The sequence below is a fragment of the Macaca nemestrina genome, chromosome 5 (genome assembly GCF_043159975.1).
Source record: "Macaca nemestrina isolate mMacNem1 chromosome 5, mMacNem.hap1, whole genome shotgun sequence".
In the NCBI taxonomy this organism is placed as follows: domain Eukaryota; kingdom Metazoa; phylum Chordata; class Mammalia; order Primates; family Cercopithecidae; genus Macaca; species Macaca nemestrina.
The window spans coordinates 65565892-65587513 of NC_092129.1; the positions used below are offsets into that span (position 1 = coordinate 65565892).

At 40.4% G+C, this 21622-nt stretch overlaps 1 protein-coding gene and 1 long non-coding RNA gene across 6 annotated transcripts in view; one reads left to right on the forward strand and one right to left on the reverse strand.

Annotated features, from left to right (window-relative positions):
• LOC105488986 (androglobin) overlaps nt 1-21622 on the forward strand; it is a 234652-nt gene that overhangs the window by 201678 nt on the left and 11352 nt on the right. For 3 of the 4 annotated variants that reach the window (XM_011753533.3, XM_011753535.3, XM_071096568.1), the window contains 3 exons: nt 1473-1649; nt 2416-2518; nt 4965-5186. In XM_011753533.3, the coding sequence (XP_011751835.2) occupies nt 1473-1649; nt 2416-2518; nt 4965-5186 (502 nt within the window). The remainder of the gene's footprint in view (nt 1-1472; nt 1650-2415; nt 2519-4964; nt 5187-21622) is intronic. The other variant, XM_011753534.3, reaches the window with a different exon arrangement.
• Nucleotides 1568-15418, reverse strand: LOC105488983 (uncharacterized). 2 transcript variants are annotated; one of them, XR_011623429.1, is made up of 5 exons: nt 15282-15418; nt 9845-10044; nt 6399-6521; nt 2358-2500; nt 1568-1702 (listed from the first exon to the last, which is right to left on the reverse strand). It is a non-coding gene; the product is annotated as an uncharacterized lncRNA (long non-coding RNA). The 2 variants fall into 2 exon arrangements; XR_011623430.1 differs by lacking the exon at nt 9845-10044 and having other exon boundaries at nt 15282-15417.

Here is a 21622-nt window from a genome sequence, read left to right on the forward strand (position 1 = left end):
GAACAGGAAAAAAGAAAGGAAAGATGGGACAGATCAAGAACTATCTAGAAAACAGAAAGTGGTGTGCAGTTATTAATCCAAAGTGGGTGTTAAAGAACAAGAAGGAATAAAGTATATCTCTCAGGTTTCAGCAGGACTAGCTAAGTAAGATGTCAATACCATTAGGAAAATAGACAATAAAAGAAAATTAGCAAATAAGAAGAGATGATGACTTGTTGTTTCAGACTCCAGGAATGGTTCCTAAAGATTTCAAAGATTTTATTTCTTAGCTGAAGTCTACCCTGAAGTAGATAAGATTAACCCAATCCATAGATTCCTATAAGACGACCTCCCTTAGTACCTTCACAGTGCTCCCTTTCCTAATCAAATCTTGATCCCAGAAAAGTCTCTGATAAATTTATCTATTAAGAAATTTAAAAAATAATAAAAGCTAATGTACCCTGTGTTAAAAGGAGGAAATAAAATAATTTCCGATTGTGAAAGTCAGTTCTCACCAGAATATTAGGGAAATATTGTAGAAAACAAGGTCATTTTGGTAACACTGAAATCAAACTGCAGGTGGAAACTGTATTCAGTGGTTATATCAATCCACTCTTCCCAACTGCATTATTTATCAGTGATAATTGACATAGTCTCAACCTTATGTAAAGTTCTATGTAACCACATTAGTTTCAAGCCTCTGTTCCCAGCCTAAGGTCCATTCCATGCAGGTGATCCCATGAGACATTAAAATGTTGTTAATTTTCATAACGAATATATAGCAAGTATATACAGACCTGGAAATGATCAGCTATCCTGCTCTCATTTTTGTGAAGAGATGCTATGAGTGAACACAGTTACAATTTATAATTTAATGTGTACAGCTTTTAAGTAAAATTTGCATACATGAAATGCACTAATCACAGTTGTAACATTCAGTGAGTTTTGATCAATGTATTCACCATGTAATCCATGCCCCTATCAAGATATAAATTATAGATTATTTCCATAAGCTCGGGAATTATCTCAAACTTCTTTGCATTCCATTTTCTAATTCTCACACCTCATCTCTTGGTAACACCTGATCTTTCAGTCACCATAGATTAGTCTTGCCTAAATTGCTCTGGAATTTTATACAAATGACATACAAGATGATGTACCCTTTTGTGCTTAACTTCTTTATCAAAGTATAATATCTGTCTGTGGTGTATATCAGTAGTTTATTACTTTTTAATATTAAGCAGAACCCAATTATATGACTATATTACAATTTGTTTATCCATTCCTTGATTGATAGACATATATGTTGGCTTTTTGTGTGTATTATGGATAAGACTGCAATGAACATTTTTGTACAAGTCTTTTGTGAATGTATGTTTTCATTTATCTCCAGTAAATACCTAATAGTGAAATTATGTATCATAAGGTAAAATATAGACCCTCTTGAAAGGAGGAAAGCATGCAACCCACAGGTTTTTATTTTATTTTATCAGATATCCACTGTTCACCCTCAACAAGAAGACCCAAATAAGCCCTACTGGATTTTGAGGTTGGTCACTGAACACAGTGAATCAGAATTATTTGAAGTGAAAAAGGATACAGAACGGGCAGATGAAATCCGAGCCATGAAACAGGCATGGGAGACAGCTGAGCCAGGAAGAGCAATCAAGGTCATCTGACTTCGAAAAGCTGTCATCTTTTACTTTTCTTCCTTAGGCATGCTCTGAAAAAAATAGTCATGCTGATAAAAACCATGTAGCCTGTCCTTTAGTAATGGTATCTGAAATTTTATCAGACACATATTGAATAACCACATTGTAAAATGTTACCCCCCTGATTACCCAAAGGACTTGCAAAAGCAAAGCACATTGTGGTACCAATTATAGGCCCACACTATGGGTTACCTCATTCTTTCACACAGCCCTGGCTATCTGCATGTCTGCTCTTAACACCCCCAAGTAAGAAAGCATTCAAATGTTTAATATGTGATTTACTACACTTTGCACAGCCTTAGATGGATTAAAAACCATGCGCTGCCCCCTTGTGGAATATACACACCTAGTCTCTGATCTATCTCCTGTAAAAGTGATTGCCACAGTGACACTTACCATGTAAGGGCTTGGTGTCACAATTCAGGGTTATTGGGGCAGATGAAAAAGATTCAGGAACCGCTGCATCTAAGATAGTACGCCCAGAAACGTATTCTTTTTAGGGCTGCTTCTTCATCTATTCTCAAAAATAACTGTCAAAATCATGGATGATTCAGAATTTGAGTTTATCTGATAATGAAGAAGAGCTGGCCTGCTTCATTTAGAATGCCCTATTTAATTCACATTTTCCTGTTTCGTTTTTGATTGAATACCATTAATATGTATTACCTGTACTGGTTGTTGCTTTTGAAGAGCTTTTAAAAAGCTGCTCATGTTTGTTCTTTAGGCTTCTCAGGCTCGTCTGCATTACCTTAGCGGGTTCATTAAGAAAACATCTGATGCTGAGAGTCCACCTATATCTGAAAGCCAAACTAAACCAAAGGAAGAAGGTCAGTGGATCCTGCCCCAGCTGCCTCAGAGCACAGTGCTGTGACTGACACTTCTTAAAAAATTATCAGTGGGTTGTGCTTGGTAAAAAGGAGACATTTCAGAACCTCATTCCTTGAGGATCATAAAAAGTTGCACAATTTCAGATAACTATATGAACAGTGCTTCAATTTTCAAATCACTTTCACACATTTTCCCATTTAAGTCCTACATCTCTCCCATCACACACACTGTGCAAGGAGATGTGATTTTCTCCACTTAACAAATGATAAAACCAGAAAGAATGATGCAACCTATTTAGAAAGTAGCAGTATAAAACTTGAAGGTAGGTTTATTACTATAAATCTGGCACCTTTCTAATAATAATAATAAAAAACAATAATAAAAAGAAGTCATACATCAACCCATTTAAGCATATATTATAATATTATTCCAATTTATCAATAAGCACACAGGCACCAGAGACCATCAGTAATATTCTAAGTTCAGAGCCAGAGACAGAATTGGCCTGCAGACAGGCCCTTCATAATACCAATGTCTTCTCACAGCCACTTGACCGATTGCATTATCGCCACACTGAGGTGTCCATGGAGGCAGAAGGCATTCACATCCCAAATCATACTTTTCCATTTGTGTATATTCAGGAATGTAATTCAATAATTGTTATAAAAATAGTACCTATTAACTTTTCATATGAACAGTGTGAATAGCAAATATCATCCTAATTCTGTTATCCTGGGATAGGCAAAGCATTTTACATATATTAGCTCACTTTAACCTATAGCAACTATGAGGTATGTATTACTTACTCTTGTCATCTTAGAGATAAAGAGACCAAAGCTCAGAGAGCTACCTTATCCTTCCTAAGTCATCCATCTCAAAAGTGATGAAGTTGGGATTTGAAATATTTCTAACTCCTCAAGTACTCACTCCTCTACTAGAGTCTAATGTAATGCTAGGAAAACAAAGGTGAATAGGATTCAGTTCTTGTCCTTTAGGCTATAGATTTATTACTTTTTTAAATTTTGTTTTAATGTATGTGTATAAAATATTACACTGAATACATTAAAAATGACCAAAAGACTTTATTCCAGACTACTGAAGTAGGGGAGAAAGGCTGAATTTAACTGTAGATACAACAGGAACAAGTGGGGATTTAAAACCAACGGTACAGGTGAGGGAGTAGTTGGTAAATTACTAAGAGGAACTTGGTTAGACGTCAAGGGTCAGGAAAGAGGAACTTGATTAGGTATCAAGGGTGGAAGCATTCTGGATAAACTGACTTAGCAGGATTTTTTGCTAAAACTGGGGTCACCAGGCCAAGGACAAGGCCTACTTGAGAACAGGGCTCAGAGAGCCTGACCCTGTCATAGAACACACATACAATAAAAGCCACCAATTGTAACTGTACGGCTTGATTAATTTTTGCATGTGAATACTCAGTAGCCACTGTTTAGATCAAGATTAGACTTACCACATACTGAAAGTCCTGCTCATTTGTTTCCAAGTCATTTCCTCCCTCAAGGTAACAACTAGTTTGACCCCCATCACCATTAAATAATTTTGCCTATTCTTGAATTTCAATTTAGACTCAAATGTACCCTGTATGTCTCACTATTTAGTTATTTTATGTCTTACTGTGCCTGGAATAGTAAGCTACATTTTATAAGAAATTTGTCGATGTTATGTAAGTTCAACTTACTGGAATAAGTTTCCTTTTTACCTCTTTTTTTTCCCTCCTCAATCTCCTCAAGTCTTGCTCTAGGGATACATCAACTTTAATAATATTTTTAAGAAATCGACCTTTGACTACTGCATATCTGCCTTTTATTTCAACATTTCTTCATGCCCTTAAGTACTTTCCTATCACCACCTTTCATTCAATGCAAAACATAACATGAATTTGGTCACCCACAACTGATAAATAGGAAAACAATGTCTATATATAATGTGGAAATTGTGGTAGGTTTTACATAGTTTTTCCTAGGCTAGGGATCTGTAACACTGAATAGACTCAGAGTATCAAGAAAAAATTTCCTAGCTTTACGACGTCACAAGAAAGAGCTCTGTTCAGCTCTATTTTAAGACAATTTTAAATAAAGGTCTATCCATTATGAACCATTGTGAGCATAGGGCTAGTTGTACTTCCTGCAGGGCCCACCTTCACAGCAGCCCCAATAATTCAAATATCCCATTTCCGTTTATGTTGTCTCAACTTCTAAAAGCCTCTATTATATGACATTTTAATACATGGAGGCAGTTTCCAGACACACTTTCTGCCTGGGTCAGTCTTCTAGGGTGACAGTTTTGCTAGTGCTCTGGTTAGAAGTTATAGAGCTTTTGAGTCATCTGCTCTAAATCTGTGCTCCCATCATCAAGCCCTGTTACTCTTTGCATGTGATTTCATGGAATGCAAGCTTTTTCAGTAATGCACATGTCTTGTTGTAGTAGAAACAGCTGCAAGTGGTGTAAAAGAGCCAAACTCAAAGAATTCTGCAGGCTCAGAGAGCAAGGAGATGACACAAACAGGATCAGGGAGTGTGGCGTGGAAGAAGTGGCAATTGACCAAGAGCTTGAGGGATGTGGCAAAATCCACGAGTAGCGAAAGTGGAGGAGCATCTTCACCGGGGAAGGAAGAGCGCGAGCAGAGCACACGGAAGGAAAACTTTAGTAAGTATTGCTGTCATTGGTAAGATAAACATGTATTTTCAAATAAAAATTGTGGAAAGGATTTTAACTTAAACATAAGTGATGGCTAGGGCTATAAAAGTAGAAAAGATATCTTTTCAATTTGTAGATTTTCATTTTACTTAACAGTTGGGAATTTGCTCAAGGACCTGATTACAAAATATTAACCAAAAGATAAAAGCTGGCAAAAGCCCCCCGACACACACAAATTTGCAGGTATATTTTTTTCTGTGTATAGGCTTTCTGTGTCTACAAATGCTAAAAATAAAATGCCAACATTTACACATACACTTGTCATTAAACACAGATTTTTTTGTGTTATCTGTAGCATGCTACATGATAGATTTCCTTTTTACCTTTAATAACAAATTTTAAGAATGTAGTTTTTTAAATGTTGAAAATGAGCAATTTTCAGTGGTGCACAAGTCACCCTGACTTGATTCATTTCTATGTGGATTCATATCTGTTCACTAAACTGAACTAAATCCCTGATCAAAGGAAAATGCCTTTCCACACTCCTAGTTTCCATGAATTCCTAAGCAACTCCTCAACTCCTCCTGTCTTAAAGGGAACAAAATGTCCTGTTAATGCATTTGGAGAGAATAAATGAGGCTCTTCCTTCAGGTGTGAGCACTACCTAGACTGTGCTGGAACAGTCAGTCAGCTTCAGGTGATCATGGCCCATTTGTCTCTCACATCAAGCCACATCCTCCGGTTAAACCTGGATCAATAGTATAATCTTACTTTCTATTTTTCTACGTGTTTTGAACCCAGGCAGCAAAGAAGGAAGTCTTAATAAGAAGTATTCTCAGAAAAGCCAACAATGGTTCTTTTCTCAAAATTGCTAAACCATTCTGAGAATTTTAAAATTAAGAAGTGTTTAAAGCTAAAGCATGTCCTTAAGTGATTTCCATACTAAGAGGAAAATTCCAAAATTCAAAGGAATCTTTTACTATACTAACAGGAGATTCTGATATTTTTTAAGCAATATATTGAAAGTATATGCCCATTCGATAGGTGATAGCTCACATGATGGTAGCAGTAAAACTTATTAGAACACATTCCATTTAATATTAATATTTAATTTGTAGAGTAATCTTTCCATCTCTTATCTCACTTGAGATTACGTAAATTAGAGAAAGCATATATTGCTCTCTCCACTTCTAAAATGACAGGATTGGAAAAATGACTCACCCGAGAGCAGGAAACTGATGCAGTTTGGGTAGAACTTGGATTTAAACCCAGCTCTTTGGTCTCCATCTATTGTGATCTCTAACTGAACACAAACTTTTCCCCATCCTTAGTTAATTTAAACATCTATAAAATAGAAAAATGTAGCTAAACCAATGCAACTTAAATTCTGATATCAAATTGCTTACTTATGTGCTAACAAAGTAATCCTTTTTGAAATTTTATTTTTAATTAGCAAATAATTATATATATTTATGGGGTACAATGGGATGTTTTGATACATGTATAGGTTATGGAATGATCAAATCAAGCTAATAAATGTATTCATTACCTAAAATACTTATTAATTCCTTGTGGTGAGATCATTTAATATCCACTCTGTTAGCTATTTTGAAACATCCAATACACTGTTAGCTGTGTTCACCAAGCTGTGCAATAGAACACCAGAACCTATTCCTGCTAGCTAACTGAAACTAACTGTACCCTTTGACAAACATTTTCCCTTTCCTTGTCCACTACACTATGACCCCCCAGCCTCTGGTAACCACCATCCTAATATCTGTATGTTCAACATTTTAGATTCCACATATAAATGAGACCATGCCGTATTTGTCTCTCTGAGGCTGGCTTTTTTACTTAGCATCTTGTCCTCCAGGTTTGTCCATAATGTTGCAAATGACAGAATTTTCTGTTTGTTAAAGACTAAATAGTATTCCATTGTGTCTACACACCACATTTTGAAAAATCCATTCATCTATTGATGGGTACTTTGGTCATTTCCCTATGTTGGCTGTTGTGAATAATGTAATGCACATACAAGTACAGACACCTCTTTCACATACTTGTATTAATTCCTTTGGATATATACCCACAAGCAGGATTGCTGGATCATGTGGTAATTCTACTTTTAGTTTTTCAAATAATCTCCATACTGGTTTTTCAAATGGCTTGTAATTATTCCCAGTACCACCAAAGTGTACCTGAGTTCCCTTTTATCCACACTCTCACCAATGCTTGTTATCTCTCATCTTTTTTATAACAGCCAATGTAACAGGTATGAGGTAGTATCTCATTGTGGTTTTAATGTGCATTTTTCTGATGACTGGAGATGTTGATCATCTTTTTATATATGTGTTGGTCATTTGTATCTCTTCTTTTGAGTAATATCTATTCAGGTTCTTTACCCATTTTTTAATCTAGTTATTTGCTTTCTTATTATTGAGTAGCTTAAGTTCCTTGTATATATTGAATATTAGCCTCTTATCCAATGCATGATTTCTGAATATTTTAACTCAACCCATGGGTTGACTCATCACTTTTCATTGTTTCGTTTGTACAGCAAAGGTTTTTAGTTTGGTACAGCCCCACTTGTCTATTTTTACTTTTGTTTCTGTGTTCTTAGGATCATATTCAAAGAAAATATTTCCCACACTAATATCATGGATTGTTTCTCCTGTTTTTCTTCTAGTAGTTCTATAGTTTCTGGACTTATGTTTAAGTTTTTAATCTATTTTGAATTGATCTTTTTTGGTTTTTGTTTTATTTTTAGAGAGGTTGGAGTACAGTGGCTCAATCACGGCTCACTGCAGCCTCAACCTCCCAGGCTCAATTGATCTGCCCACCTCAGCCTCCTGAGTAGCTGAGACTATAAGCACATGCCACTATTTCTGGTGAATATTTTATTTTTTATAGAGATGAGGTCTCACTATGTTGCCCAGGCTAGTCTCAAATTCCTGGGCTCAAGGAATTCTCCAGCCTCAGCCTCCTAAAGTTCTGGGTTTACAGGCATGAGCCACCCTGGCCTGAGTTGATTCTTGCATAAAGGTCCATTTTACTTCTTTTGCATGTGAATATCAGGTTTTCCAAACACCATTTGTTGAAGAGATCTCCATTTCCCATTGTGTGTTCTGTTCCATTTGTTTTCAGTTTAGTTTTTATTTTGAGACAGGGCCTTGCTCAGTCCCCCAAACTGGAGTTCAGTGGCACAGTAACAGCTCACTGCAGCCTCAACATCCTGGGCTCAAGCTATCCTCCCACCTTGGCCTTCCAAAGTGCTAGGATGACAGGCGTGAGCCACCACACTCAGCCTCTATTCCATCTGTTGATGTGTCTGTTTTTATGCCAGCACCATGTTGTTTTGATTAGTATAGCGTTGTAATGTATTTTGAAGTCTGGTGATGCCTCCCTCTTTGTTATTTTTGGTCCAGATGGCTTTGACTATATGGGGCCTTTGGGGGTTCCATACAAATTTTAGGAATATTTTTGTCTACTTCTCTGGAGAACGACATTAGAATTTTGGTAGGGATTGCATTGAATATGTGGAATGCATTGACTGGTATGAACATTTTAACATTAATTCTTCCAGTCTATGAACACAGGATGTTTTTCTATTTATTTATGTCACTTTCAATTTCTTTCATCAATATTTTCTCCAAGGCTGCACCAACCTCCACTCACGCAGTCTACACTGTGCTCTGAAACTAATAAGATAATTTTTAAATTAAGAAAATTGACTGTAATCATGATTCATCAGTTTGCACCAGCCCAGGGGCAGTCACAGCATGGACTTTTTTTTTTACCCAGAGTCCCAGACCAGTATTGTAAGGCATGGAAGTTCATACCCCAGTTTCAGCTCATCTGCTCCTAATTTATTCACACCTTTGGCCATCAGAGTCTTTGGACATGTGCAATAAAGTCTACGTAGTTGTGAACAGGTATACTTTTGCATAGAGAGGAGAAATAAGAACAGAGAGGAAAGATAAAAGTCAGCAGGAAAGGAGGACCTAGACCAAGCAGCCTATCTCCAAGCACAAAATGTCTGCAAGACATTTCTCAAACACTTGAAAACATTTATTATCATTTTAATGTTTGCATGCCACTGTGTCCAGAGTTGGTTCCTTCCAGTGGGTTCGTGGTCTCCCTGACTTCAAGAATGAAGCCACGGACCTTCTCAGTGAGTGTTACAGCTCTTAAAGATGTCATGGACCCAAAGAGTGAGTGGTAGCAAGGTTTATTGTGAAGAGCAAAAGAACAAAGCTTCCCCAGCGTGGAAGGGAACCCAAGTGGGTTGCTGCTGCTGGCTGGGGTGGCCAACTTTTATTCCCTTATTTGTCCCCTCCCATGTTCGCTTTCTGCCCTGTCAGAGTGCCCTTTTTTCAATCCTCCCTGCAATTGGCTACTTTTAGACTCCTGATGATTGGTGCATTTTACAGAGTGCTGATTGGTGCATTCTACAGAGTGCTGATTGGGGCATTTTACAAAGCACTGATTGGTGCATTTTACAATCCTCTTGCTAGCTACAGAGCACTGATTACTACGTTTTTACAGTGTGCCGATTGGTGCATTTTACAATACTCTTCTATGACAGAAAAGCTCTCCAACTCCCCATTTGACCTAGGAAGTCCAGCTGGCTTCACCTCTCAATCCCCCCTCTAAACAGGACACCCCACCTGCTTTTGTGAATTGGGTGATGACTGCTCTAGCTATTTCCTGCTGTATGAGGACAAAGAAGGGGCCCTGCAGTTGTAGTGTCCTCCAGAGGGGAGCTCTCTAGGCCAGTCAAAGGTCTAGGGGTCCTCAGTAGAAGTTGTGAGTTGAGCTTATTTGGGGCTCCATTTGTAAAACCATCTGTAGTTTGATGGCCTTGATCCTGGAGGAAACAAATTTGACAAGGAGGTTAAAAATACAGGGCCTGAAGGTGAGTAATAGCAAGATGGCTGTCCCAGGAACTAGAAAGGGGAGAAGCCATGTCGCCCAACTCCAGAAGCTGGTATAAGAGTTTGAAAGATGTTGTCTGATTTCAGAAGCCTTTTCCTGTAAATGCCAGGCAGCGTTTCATACTATCCCTGACTGGTTAGTGTAAAAGCAACACTCCTCCCCTAAGAAGGTGCAAAGTCCTCTTTTCTCAGCAGCCAGGAGGTCTAGGCCTCGGCGGTTTTGGAGAGTCACTGCTGCCAAAGAGTCTATTTGGGATGGTAGAGTAAGCATGGATTTCATTATTTCTTGAAAACTGCCTGAGAAATTCTTTGAGAGTGTGTGGTAGTAGGATAATGAAGTAGATAGACTGGCTATTCTGGTTCCTGAAGCAGTGGCCATTCCTAACCCTATAAGTAGGGGTATTCGTTGTATGACCCTGCACTGACAGACTTGAGCTTTGAGGGGCACTGATAGGGTCTGATTTCCTGGGGCAATGTCAATGTTGGGACTTAGGAAGACTAAGGTACAGGTGCCTGTCCAGTTGGTAGGGAGGCAGATATAGGTTGAAGTTCCACATAAGAAGAATATGCCTTGGCTTGGTAGACAGAACTGGTTGTGTACGTTAAAAAGGTGTGTGAGTTTGTTGTTTTCATTTTCCCATACCTGTAGAGTACTTGCCAAGGCAACTCCGGTGAGTGACTGGAAAGGGGTGTTGGGAGCAAACTGAGTGGCTCTCTGTGTTCTATTTTCCCATTGGAGAAAAAACCATTTTGTATCTATTAGGAACTATTCAAGAGAGTGATTGAAAGAGGGGATGAGAAGGCATTCATTAGTGGTGGGGGTGCCGCTGCAGTGGGTCCAGGGGTGAATGTTCATACAGGGAGTATGTTTGCCATTACAAAACCCAGACTGTTTGTTAAGTAGGAAGGAGGTGATTATTTTTGGAGGCCCTGAGAAGCGGACAAGCCATCTGAATGGAGCTCTTTGGGTGAGCTGGAAGTTACTACTATGATCAGTTGGAGCTTGAAGTTGTAGGTGTAATTACACTGATGGGATAGTAGATGCCCCATGGGCAGACCTGATAACAGGTTGTGTTGTATGCATAAAGGGGCTTGGAAAGTTAAGATGGTATTCGTAGTCACAGGGCTGTGTATGGGCTTTTCATTGCTCATGTAGTAGGTGAGGTTAGAAATGTAAGAGCGTAAAAGCTGGATTGCGCATCCTGTTAGGGTATTCTTGGTCCTATCAGAGATGGGGAAGTCAGCTAATGATTGCATATTTAGAAGTTGGAAAGGGTCTTTTCCTTCATAATTGGGGTGGCAGGTTAAGTTAGTAAAGACGCAGGTTTTTTTTTGCGGGAACGGGAGTGTCAATGTAAGCAGTGGCTGACAGAGAGATACAAAGCCAACAGTCATTTGGCTGGGAAGGATTGGACTGGTTTAACAGAGAGTGGGCTAAGTTGAGAGTCTTGTAGAGGTAATTAGGAGCTAGTAGAAGGGGAGGGGCAACTATGTGGGGTATCCAAGGAAGCAAGAGGGATACACAGGCAAAGAGTAAGTAGGAAGGTAAAGAGAGTGCCCTGGAAGATGAGATCATTTTATCCAGTCTGAGTTAAAGGTAGGAGTAAATTGCTGTCAGAAGGAAGGAGGATAGAAAAAAAGGTTGACGTGATTAGGATTTCTGTCCTGGCAGAAGCTACAGTATATAGTCCTACTGCATAGAGTATGGTTAGTATACTGCTTAATAATGTGAAGAAACAGTAAAAGAATGCCATTAAAGGGGCAAGGAGAGGTGTTAAAGATTATACAGGTTTTCATTTATCTTTTTTAAGTAGGAAAAGGTTTTTCCTCAGGATCAGCTGTAGGAGCCTTTTTAGTCTGTGACGTTTCCTTCCAGAATAGGTGACGCGAGTCCTCCAACAGTTTGCAGGTGTATCAAAGCTGGTCTGGCTGATCTTGGGACTCCTGAACTGACGGTCCTGCAGGTTCGTCAGGGGGTGTCCAAAGTTTAACTCTGGTGTGGTGAATCCAAGATTCCCCTCCTGCCACCTTAAATGCAGTGGGGGTAGAGAGGATTACCAAATATGGTCCTTCCCACAAGGAATCCATGGATGGGGAGGTAGAGGAGAGGGACTTGACCAACACTAGATCTCCCAGTTGGAACAACTCTGTTCCCTTGTCTCTTTGACATCCTTCAGGTAGGTTTTTAGGGTTTTGTTGATATTTTGCCAGAGAAGTTATATCCTTGACCAAGTTGGCCATTTCCTGATCAAGTAAGAGGTCATTTGTGAGAAAAGGTCATCCATACAGCATTTCATATGGACTGAGCTCCATTTTGTGAGGAGAATTTTGGATTCCCAACAAGGCCATGGGCAAGAGAGTAGGCCATGGGAGATGAGTTTCTTGTGTTAGTTTCCTTAAGTGCCCCTTGAGTGTTTAATTTGCCTTCTCAACCTTCCCTGAGGATTGTGGCCTCTAGACACAGTGAAGGTGATGTTGTATCCCTAGCGCCCTGGAAATACCCTGAGTTACTGTGGCTTTAAAAGCCAGATTGCCACTTTGTAAGCTTTAGGGAAGCCCAAATCTAGGAATTATTTCATGAATTAGGACTTTAACCACTTCCTGAGACTTCTCTGTCTTGCAGGGAAGGCTTCTATCCAATTTATAAAGGTATCAGCACAGACCAACAAGTATTGAAATCCCCTTGACTTAGGCATATGGGTGAAGTCTAACTGCCAGTCCCCCCTGGGATAGTGACCTATTCTTTCTTCCCCCAGAGTGGCCTCATGATGTACCAAGGGATTATTCCTTTGGCACACCTCACAGGCTTTGACTACTTGTTGGATGGTCTGGAGGAGATTTGGCCCTGTAAATAGGGATTTGGTCATTTGATGAGTGTTCTCAATACCCATATGAAAGGTTTGGTGGAGGGCCTTAAGTATTTTCCACTGGCTGGCTTCAGATATGAGTACCTTTTCCTCTTCTGTCATTAACCACCCCAAGGGGAGAACACTATGCCCCCATGAAAGTCCCCATTCTGTTTTAATCAGGGAATACTGGGGCTTAATCTCTTGGAGAGGGTTGTTCCATGCCAAGGGTCCTTCCATAGGTATTTCTAATGGGAGATTCCACCTGGAAACAATTTTGGCCTCAGTGTCTGCCCGACGGTTTCCTTCTGCCTTTTCTCCTTCACCTTTTTGATGGCTTTGGCAATGTAAGACTGCCATCTCCTTGGGTTTTGCACTATGTGCAATAACTTCATGATTTCCTTGTGGTATTTAATGGGGGTTCTCCCAGAGGTTAGGAACTCCCTTTCTTTCCATATTGCAGCATGGGCATGTAGGATTAGATAAGCATACTTGATATCTATATACACATTTATTTCAGTTCTAAGGCTTGGGTAAGCACCACTAGTTCTGCTAACTGGGTGCTGGTCCCTGGGGGAAGAAGTTTAATTTCAAATGCTGTTACATCACTAACTATGGCATAACCAATGGCATATCCCATTCTCCACAAATCAACTTCCACCAGTATGTAAGTTAAGGTCAGGATTAGCTAAGGGGACTTCTAAGAGATCCTCTTGGGCGGCATACATCTGGGCTACAATTTGTTGGCAGTCATGCTCAATTGGTTCACCATCCTCTGGGAGAAAAGTAACAGGGTTGAGGACTGCACACATGTGTATGTGAAGCACCAATCCTTCAAAGAGTAGCACCCAGTATCTAAGCAGGCAGTTTTCTGATAGCCATAAATTTCCTTTGGCACCTAATGTGCCATTTACATCATGAGTAGTCCAGACAGTGAGATCCTTTCCTTGTATTATTTTGATAGCCTCTGATACTAAGATGGCCACTGTCGCAACTACCCATAAAGAGTGAGGCTAGCCTTTTGCTACTGTATCAGTTTCCTTACTTAGGTATGCCACTGTTGTGGAGTTGTCCCACGAATCTGAGTAAGAACTCCCAGAGCTATTCCCTCTCTCTCTGTGACATGTAAAAAGAAGTTTTGTCCTGTGGAAAGACTTAAGGCTGGAGCTTGTACTAGGGCTTGCTTTAAGGTTTTGAAGGCTGCTTCTGCCTCTGGTTCCCATTCTACTAGATGAGTATTTGCCCTCTGGGTCTCCTCGATTAGAGTATAGAGCAGCCTGGCCATCTCGCTGTATCTGGGGATCCATAGTCGGCAAAAGCCAGTGATCCCAAGGAACTCCCGCAACTGTTTTAATGTCTTAGGGTGAGGACAAGCCAGGATAGGCTGTATTTGTTCTTTGCTGAGGGCCCTGGTTCCTCTGGCTAAGATTAGGCCTAGATATCTGACTGGTTGTAGGCAGAGCTGGGACTTCGATTTAGACACCTTGTACTCTTTGTTAGCTAGAAAGTTCAAGAGATCTCAAGTAGCCTGCTGGCATAAGGCTTCCGAACTGGTAGCCAAAAGTAAATTATCCACGTACTGAAGGACCAAAGAGCCTGGACTTGAAAAGTGGCCTAGATCTTGGGCCAGTGCCTGACCAAACAGATGAGGGATATCCCTAAATTCTTGGAGCAAGACCATACACGTGAGTTGGGACGTGTGGTCTGTGGGATCCTCAAAGGCAAAGAGAAACTGGGAGTCAGAGTGCAGGGGAATGCAGAAGAAGGCACCCATGAGGTCCAAAACAGTGAGCCATTCTGCTTCCTCTGGTATTTCAGAGAAAAGGGTATAGGGGTTGGGTACAACTGGATATAGAGGAATTACTGCCTCATTGATGAGTCTAAGATGTTGCACTAGTCTCCAATGACCATTTGTTTTTTGTACTCCTAGAATTGGGGTGTTGCAGGGACTGCCGCGTTTCCTTACTAAGGCTTGAGCTTTTAAGTGTCTAACAATATTCTGTAATCCTTTATGAGTTTCAGGCCATAAGGGATATTACATTTGATAAGGAAAATTGGTGGGGTCTTTTAGCCTGATTTGGACTGGGCAGACATTTTTTGCCCTTCCAAATTGTCCTTCCAATGCCCAGACTTCAGAGTTGATTCCCTCTTCAAGTAGGGGACAACAAATGGGTAACTTGTTCACCATATTCACATAGATAATAGCTCCAGCTCTGGCTAATATGTCCCTCCCTAAGAAGGGTGTGAGACTTTAAGGCATAACAAGAAAGGCATGTTAAAAGAGCAAAGTCTCCCAATTACAACTGAAGAGGTGGGAGAAATACCTGGTTATAGACTGTCCCGGGATTCCTTGGATGGTAATGGACCTTGAGCACAGCCACCCAGGAGAGGAGATTAATACTGAGAAGTCCACGCCAGTATCCAGGAGGAAGTCAATTTGCTGGCCCTAAATGGTTAAACTTACCTGGGGCTCAGTGAGGGTGATGACATGAGCTGGTGCTTGCCTTGGGCACCCTCAGTCCTATTGTTGGGTCATCTGGTTGGGGGATTCTGGACCAGAGAATCTTTGTTCTCTGGGGCAGTGTGCCTTCCAGTGATTGCTTTGGCATAGCGGACATGGGCAAGGGGGCAGCTTGTTTCTCACTGGACAATCTTTCTTAAAGTGTCCTTGCAAACCACACAGATAACAAACCCTACCAGGTGATTGGCCTGCTCCATTTTCTGTTCTCTCTGAACCACCAATGTTTGTTTGTCTGAGGGCCATGACTAAGGCTACGGCCTTTCTCTGATCTTGCCTTTCCTTTTGGCCTGTTTCTCTTGGTCCTTATATAGAACACCAAGGTTGCCAGGTTTAATAATGCCTCCAGATTTTGTTCAGGGCCCAGGGCTCACTTTTGGAGCTTTCTCGTGATATCTGCGGCGGATTGGGTAATAAACTTATCTTTTAGGATCAATTGTCCCTCGAGGGAGTTGGGTGAGAGGGGAGTATATTTTCTTAAGGCCCATTCGAGGAAGGCGGAAAGATTTTCTTCCTTTCCCTGAGTTATGGTGGACATCATTGAATAATTCATGGACTTTTTCCTAATTCTCCTTAGTCCTTCTAGAACACAGGTCAACAGATGTTTGTGACTCCAGTCCCCATGATCTGAGTCAAGGTCACAGTGGGGATCCATACTGGGGATGGCTTGCTGACCAGTAGGCAATTTGTCCCTTTCTTCAGCTATCATTCTATCATTTACGTGACTAAGATACCAGGTATCTTCAAACTCTCAGGCTGCAGCTAAAGCCACATTCTTTTCATTAAAGGCCAGGGTTTGATCTAACAATAGCATGACATCTCTCCAAGTGAGGTTGAAGGTTTTCCCTAGACCCTGTAGGACATCTATATACCTATCAGGATTGTTTGAAAACTTCTTCAGGTCTACCTTGATCTGCTTTAAATCAGAGAAGGAGAAGGGGACATGTACCCGGGTTGGGGCAAATTCCACTCCCCCTACAGCATGAAGGGACATAACCGTTAGCCCGGGGGTTTAGTGGTCCCTTGGAGATTTATTTGCTTATTTCCTTCTGGGTGGGGGAGATTAAAGGAGGCTTATCATTAACAGGAAGGGGAGCTGTAGGGAGGCTAGGATACGGAGGTAGGCTGAGAGGTCCTCCTGTGGAATGTAAATTGCAAGCTTTGCATAGTTGTGGATTATCCTTCAATGAAAAGAAAGCTTGGACAAAAGGTATTTCACTCCATTTGCCTTCCCTCTTGCAGAAAAGGTCAAGCTGCAGAATAGTATTATAATTTATACTTCCCTCAGGTGGACATTTTTCCCCATCAGAGAGAGAATATTGGGGCCAGGCCGTAGTGCAGAAAAAAGCTGCTTATTTTTCAGGGTTTGCAGGTCAAATTGGTCCCAATGTCTTAAGATGCATTTCAAGGGTGAATTGGTTGATGCCTGAGTGTTTTCCATCTGAAAGAAAAACTGCCCGCATTTTTATTGTTTGCTTGTTTCCCTGCCCAAGAACCTGCAACAATACCTGGTCCCTGCTGTTCGGAATAGTTGCGCTCACCAACACAGCAGCAGAAACACTAGTTTTCCTCCTAGACCACAAAAAGGACCGAGGAAGGTTGGATTTAGCAGCCCTTACTGACGCATTCTCAAAAACATGCACCCTTACCTTTCCTCTTAGACCCCAAAGAGGTCCAAGAAAAATTGGATTTAGTGACCCTTAATGACACATTCTCAAAAACCTGGTAGTTAGAGTCCTAAGCATTTTTTCATGTTAGTATTGGGACCTTATCCTTGTCCTATAAAGATGATATGCCTCAAAATGGAGTGGAGGGCCATACCCTGAGGGAGGGAAGGGATCTACAGGGTTGAAAGAGTGACACCTTTTTTCCTCACTTCTCATCACATGAATAGGAAGGATATAATTTCTGAGACTCCTCATACCCTAGCTTCAGGAATAGCCTTTGTTAGGCCTGGTAGTCCAAGGAGGGATCCTAAAATTCCAGAGAGCCTCTCCCTGACAGACTTTGGGCAAAAATTATGTCTTTCTGATTGGTGAGGCCAAGTGCCTAAAGAAGGGAGCAGAGTCCTGAAATTTATATTAAAAAATCATCCTTAGAGGAGAAACTAGAAGAGCACCAAGGACAGGGAGTGGTTTTTAGAATCAGGACTAACCTCAGATAAGAGAAGTGGGAGGAAGTTTGTCTGACAGGCACTAGGACCCAGGAGGCAAGGGCCAGGATAGATAGGATAGATGGGTGAGTCTGGCTTGGGTGATGTAACTTTGAGAGTTCTGCTCATGGCTGCAGGCTCAACCAACTTTTTGTTGGGACCCCGGAGCTGAACGGCTTTCCTCTCTGTTGTCCCTTGGCTCAGCCCGTAAGTGCAGAAAAAGTGGACGCTTGTTCCAGGTAAACCAATGCTCCTGACTCCAAAGAGTTGGGGGTTGTTAGAGAGCCCTTTCCCTGAAAGCCTGACACCCATGTCTTTAGTCCGGCAGCTGCACTAGTCACTTTTAACTGGCCAACAGGTGTCCAGTGTTTAGTCCCCGAATTCTAAGGAAAAATAAGACAGAATAGCAAGTGAAGGGGGTCTGGTGGTACTCACTGCATGGCGATATCCCACACGAGCCCCCATGATGTCTGAGTTTGTTCCTTCTGGTGGGTTTGTGATCTTGCTGACTTCAAGAATGAAGCTGTGGACCTTCACAGTGAGTGTTACAACTCTTAAAGATGGCATGGACACAGAGAGTGAGTAGTAGCAGGTTTATTGGGAAGAGTGAAAGAAAAAGCTTCCGTAGCATAGAAGGGGACCCAAGCAGGTTGCCACTGCTGGCTGGGGTGGCCAGCTTTTATTCCCTTATTTGTCCCCTCCCATGTTCCATTTCTGTCCTATCACAGTGTCCTTTTTTCAATCTTCCCCACAATTAGCTACTTTTAGACTCCTGATGATTGATGCATTTTACAGAGCGCTGATTGGTACATTTTAAAGAGTGCTGACTGGTGCATTTTACAGAGAGCTGATTGGTGCATTCTACAGAGTGCTGATTGGCGCATTTTACAATTCTCTTGCTAGCTACAGAGCACTGATTGGTACATTTTTACAGAATGCTGAGTGATGCATTTTACAATCCCCTTGCTAGCTACAGAGCACTGATTGATGCGTTTTACAATCCTAGCTACAGAGTGCTGATTGGTGAGTTTTACAATCCTCTTGTAAGACAGAAAAGTTCTCCAAGTCCACACTTGGCCCAGGAAGTCCAGCTGGCTTCACCTCCCACCATCAAGGAAAACTGACTTCCCCTCCCTCCAAGATGAGGTGTGCCATTGTAGGATTCCAGCACTGAAACACTGCCATGTACCCCAGGAGCTATGGTTGCAGAGTAATCCAGTTTTGGAACCAAGGTTCAGATGCTGAGCTCTTTTCAGGATCTCTATGTGTGGGCATACATGTGCCTGTTGTTGGTAGGTCACCTCTTGGTACTTACTCCTGGAGAAGCATCACTCGTGAAAGATTATAGATTATAGATCTTTTGAGAGATTTCTGTGGTTTGGCTCCTACATTGTTATAGATATTCATAACTCATCAAAAGTTGTCTTATTTTTCAGCTTCTTGTTTTCATGTGTTGAATCATGTAGAACAACTTCCCTTGTAAAAGGCATATAAACAATACCATTACAGATCTCACTTCTAAGCTTTGCTCCCCAACTACAAGTTGTCATCAAGAATCCAGTGATTTTGTTAGCTTTCCCTTTTACCTCTCGGTGCCTTGGAATCCACCTCTTCCAGAGGTTGGAGGTAATATTGGTCCTTATTCTCAAATATTTTTCCCTGACCTCAGGACCAGTCAAATATTATTCACCATGTCTTTTGACTCTCGTACTATCACAATGAAGTTTTTTTCTATCACTCTGTTGCAAATGGAAACATTTGTAAAATACAATAAAAATGACCCAGCAATGTGTAATTGCTATAAAATATTTAAAACTCATTCTCACTTTCAGAATTCATCCCACAAAGGACCAGTTTGCAGATGGAAGATGGTACACACACACACACACAACTCACATTGAGCATATTATTCTAGAGGCCCAAGGACATCGTACTAGGCTCACAACCTATTCTGAAATAGCATAGCTTTGTAGATGGGTATCCAAGTGAACCTTATCTGCCTCCTTCCCTCTTTCCCTATTTAAATATAAATACTATGGAAAGATATAAGAAAAAACAAACATCTAATCAGGAAATATTTTCTTTTCAGTCAGAGTCAGCAGAACTGGTGACTTACAGAAACAATCCAAGTTTGAAATGACAAAAATACACCCAACATAAGTAAATTCACAAGAAAGGCAAATGAATTTTAGAAATCCAAGATCTCATAAAACCACGATGGAAAAAGAAGTTATGGCCCACTGGTTTCTAAAAGAGTCATATTATTAAAATGTTAATACTTGGGGGATGTTTTATTTCATGTTATAAAATGGAAAACATGAATTTTTTCTATATTTTACTAATAGATCAGTGTTGGGATTTATATTATTATTTTCTCACAAGTTTATCATGATTTTATATATTTTTGAAAAAAATGAAAAAATAATTTGGATATTATAGTTTTTTATATTTTTAAAAGTTTGTAGTAAATTACATTTCTGAATGAGTTATAACTTCTAACAAATTATAAATTAATCAATTTTCCATGTTACTGTAGCCTATTACAACCACATTTACATACAAAATTAAATAGTTAAGGAAAGGGGGCTGGGACCTGTGGAATTGGAGAGTGAGGACTTGACACAACTTCTCCCGAAAAAAGAAGGAAGCAAAAATAAACTAGAAAAAAATATATACTAAAATGTTTTAGAAACCTAAAAATGAACTGAGGGCATAAAGCTAAATAAAAAATAATTACTAAAACTAAGAACAACGACAAAAAAAGGAATCTAATTTTATTCATTTCCTAATGATTTTGTAACAAATAACCACAAATTTCATGATTTAAAGTAATACAAATTTTTTTATCTTGTATTTCTGAAAGGCACTAATGTTAAAATTAATGTGTTGGCAGGCCTGCATTCCTCTTACAGGCTACAGGGAAAAATCCATTTCCTTTTCCACCTTCTAGGGCCACCTGACTTCTTGGCTGTGGCTTGATTCTCATATTCAAGGCCAGCAGGACAGCATCTTCAACTCTCTCTGTCTCCCTCTCTCTCTTGCCCCTTCTTCCATGCCCATTGTCTTTTCTCCTTCTTTGACTCTTCTGCTATCTCCATCTTTTCCCTATAAGGGCTCTTGTGATTATATTGTGCCCACCTGAATAATCCAGAATATTTTTTTTCCATTTTAAGATCCTTAATCACATCTGCAAAGGTTTTGTCATATAAAGTTACACAGTCACAGGTTCCAGGGATTAGGATGTAGGCATCTTTGGGGGTGTATTAGTTTCTCTACCAAACTTGGTAGGAACAGTGGGGATCTGTGGCATATTAACATGAGGTTCTCTCACCAGTTCCAAGGTTTATAGCACAGCAACCATGAGGACCAGCAGTCTTGATATCAATGCTAGATGGGGGCTTATCTGATTTGAGGCTTCATGGAAAGTCCCCATGCCCATTGCCATTGTTGAAAGCAATGGGGAACTTGGTGGCAAACAACTGGGAATAGCCAACATCACAGCTGCCTGAGACTGTAATACTGGCCAAGGAGCAACAGATCAGCCAAAAATAAGACAGAGAGATCTGAGTAATGTAAGAGCCATCGTGGGCTTTGATAAGCTTCTAATATTTTGGGGCACCTGAATGGCTACATACATGTTGGGAATGTGTGCAAACTCAGGAGAGACTACAGAGGGTCCATCTTATCTCCTTGTCCTTGTTTCAGTATGAGACTTTAAACCAGTGAAAGTGGGGACAGCTTTGTACGCTGCCAGAACTTTGAATGTGTACTCTAAAATACATAAAGATCTCCTTGTCAAGAGTGGACGCTATACTAAATCAAGGTGTTTAAGAGAAATCTTCGAGAAAATATTGTATAACCACTATTCTGACCGATTGGTGACTCCAAGGAAGCTAGGATTAAAAATAAAAATTAAAAATTAAAGAAAATCGTTAGAAACATCATTATCTGAAAATTGCAGGGGAAATAAGACTCTACAAGCAAATTACTAAGTA